At 48.9% G+C, this 2577-nt stretch overlaps 1 protein-coding gene and 1 long non-coding RNA gene across 10 annotated transcripts in view; one reads left to right on the plus strand and one right to left on the minus strand.

Annotated features, from left to right (window-relative positions):
* LOC111722053 overlaps positions 1 to 1466 on the minus strand; it is a 12884-nt gene extending 11418 nt beyond the window's left edge. The window contains exon 1 of the long non-coding RNA XR_002770999.1: positions 1400 to 1466. This is a non-coding gene — a long non-coding RNA (uncharacterized LOC111722053). The remainder of the gene's footprint in view (positions 1 to 1399) is intronic.
* The window catches only part of BCAT2 (branched chain amino acid transaminase 2), a 19895-nt gene that overhangs the window by 13447 nt on the left and 3871 nt on the right, over positions 1 to 2577 (plus strand). For all 9 annotated transcript variants that reach the window (XM_012812551.2, XM_012812550.2, XM_023507890.1 and 6 more), the window contains 3 exons: positions 1412 to 1522; positions 1608 to 1727; positions 1821 to 1984. In XM_012812551.2, the coding sequence (XP_012668005.1) occupies positions 1412 to 1522; positions 1608 to 1727; positions 1821 to 1984 (395 nt within the window). The remainder of the gene's footprint in view (positions 1 to 1411; positions 1523 to 1607; positions 1728 to 1820; positions 1985 to 2577) is intronic.

Below are 2577 nucleotides of genomic sequence, written 5' to 3' on the forward strand. Positions count from 1 at the left end.
GCCAAACTGCAACAAAAAAATAGCTGGGCATTGTGGCAGGCGCCTATAGTCCCAGCTACTCAGGAGGCTGAGGCAAGAGAATCGCTTAAATCCAAGATCTGGAGGTTGCTGTGAGCTGTGACACCACGGCACTCTACCCAGGGCGACAAAGTGAGATTCTGCCTCTGAAAAAAAAAAAAGAATGACACTGGTATAAGACTGAACAATGGAGTAGATAGACAAATATCCATCTAGGAAAAAAATTAAATTGGATCCCTACTTCACACTTCATACCAGAAAAAAATTCCAAGTAGCTTAAAAGTTCAAATGAAAAAAAAAATATGTGTGTGTGTATATATATATATATATATGTATATATATACATGTATATATTTTGAGACAGAGCCTCATATATATATATATATAATCATAAAAGTTATAGAAGAAAACAGAAGATAATCTTTTTATTTTATTTTTTAGAGACAGAGTCTCATTTTGTCACCCTTGGTTGAGTGCTGTGGCATCACAGTTCATAGCAACCTCTAGCTCTTGGGCTTAGGCAATTCTCTTGCCTCAGCCTCCCAAGTAGCTGGGACTACAGGCACCTGCCACACGCCCAGCTATTTTGTGGTTGTAGATGGATTGCTTGAGCTCAGTAGTTGGAATCCAGCCTGAGCAAGAGGGAGACCTCCACAAAAAATAGAAAAGCTAGCCAGGCTTTGTGGTGGGCACCTATAGTCCCAGTTACATGGGAGACTAAGGCAGGAGGCTCTTTTGAGCCCAAGAGTTTGTGGTTGTTGTGACCTACAATAATACCATGGCACTCTACCCAGGGTGACAGAGTGAGACTTTGTATCAGAAAAAAAAAAGGCCATGAATTATCATCCTGAAAAATATTGACAGTAAAATGGAAAGGTTGCCAGAGCAGTGTCTCATACCTGTAATCCCAGCACTCTGGGAGGCCGAGGTGGCTGGATTGCCTGAGCTCACAGGTTCCAGACCAGTCTGAGTAAGTGCAAGACCCTGTCCCTAAAAAATAGCCAGGTATTGTGGTGGGCATCTAGTCCCAGCTACTTAGGAGGCTGAGGCAAGAGAATCGCTTCAGCCCAGGAGTTGGAGGTTGCTGTGGGCTCTGACACCACCAGACTCTACTGAGGATGGCAAAGGGAGACTGTGTCTCAAAAAAAAAAAAAGGAAAAAGTTTAAGCAGGGCTCTCTCTCTCTGAGTCTCTCTGAGTCCGTGTTCCACTTGCTCTCAGTCTCTTCCTGTCTTTGTCTATATGTCTCCCCGTCTCTGAGACTTAGGGTGCCCATCTCTCCCTGGTACTCTCAGTCTCTGTCTCCATCTCTCTGTGTCTGTCTCTTGCTGTCTCTCCATAATAGTCTGGGGAGGTCTCTGAGCCCTGAGACTCTTGTTCACCTGTCCCCACAGCTCTTTGAGGGCTTGAAGGCGTTCAAAGGCGGGGACCAACGGGTGCGTCTCTTCCGTCCCTGGCTCAACATGGACCGGATGCTGCGCTCAGCTCTGCGCCTCTGCCTGCCGGTGAGAGCGAGTTGCCCTGGGGAAGAGGGCATGGGGGTTGGGGGGTATGGGTGATGGGCCCCTGACTCACCTGGAGCACCGCCAGAGTTTTGACAAGGGCGAGCTGCTTGAGTGCATCCGACGGCTCATCGAAGTGGACAAGGACTGGGTTCCTGACAGCACAGGCACCAGCCTCTATGTGAGGCCTGTGCTCATTGGCAACGAGGTGAGCCTGGCTCCTGGGATGGGCTTGGGGGTCGATTCTGAAGGGGACGACTGGGGGCCTGGACTCCTGATGCTGCCCCTCTACCCATCACAGCCTTCGCTGGGTGTCAGCCGCTCCACGCAAGCCCTCCTCTACGTCATCCTCTGCCCCGTTGGCTCCTACTTCCCTGGAGACTCTGTGACCCCTGTCTCCCTCCTGGCTGACCCAGCGTTCATCCGGGCCTGGGTGGGTGGAGTAGGCAACTACAAGCTAGGGGGGTAAGTAGTACCACCACCCCCGAAATCTGGTACACTGGGCATCAGAGACATAGGGTCTTCTGCCTATGCTTTTGAGTTCATCTCTGGATGCCACTTGTCCACCTGGCATGTCTCCCATGGGCGCATGGGGTATGACATCATTGGAGTACCCTGTTCAAGACTAAGTGCTGCATTCCTGTGACCATATAAAGGAGGGGTAGGGTTATTTTCCAGATGTACAAATGGGTTCAGAGATGGGAAGGGATTGAATGGAGGTCAGTGAGGAAACCTGGATTGGTCCTTAGAAGCCTCCAAAGATGAAATTTGTACTTAGCTCATTGGTCTCTCCTCCGGGGATGTTGGGAGCGCCAATATCCAGGTCTGCATGTTCTCTGGTGAAGTTAGCTCAGGGCATCATGAAAGGTTTCATGGAGGTAACACTTCAGCTGAGTCTGATATGTAAGAAGAAGCTGGTTTCCTGGGTATAAAAGACAGTAAACAATTTCTTTCTTTCTTTTTCTTTTTTCTTTTTTTTTTTTTTTTGAGACACAGCCTCAAGCTGTCCCCCTGGATAGAGTGCCGTGGCATTACAGCTCACAGCAACCTCCAACTCC

Source organism: Otolemur garnettii, unplaced genomic scaffold (assembly GCF_000181295.1).
Source record: "Otolemur garnettii isolate 467f Iridium unplaced genomic scaffold, OtoGar3 scaffold00211, whole genome shotgun sequence".
NCBI classification, from domain to species: domain Eukaryota; kingdom Metazoa; phylum Chordata; class Mammalia; order Primates; family Galagidae; genus Otolemur; species Otolemur garnettii.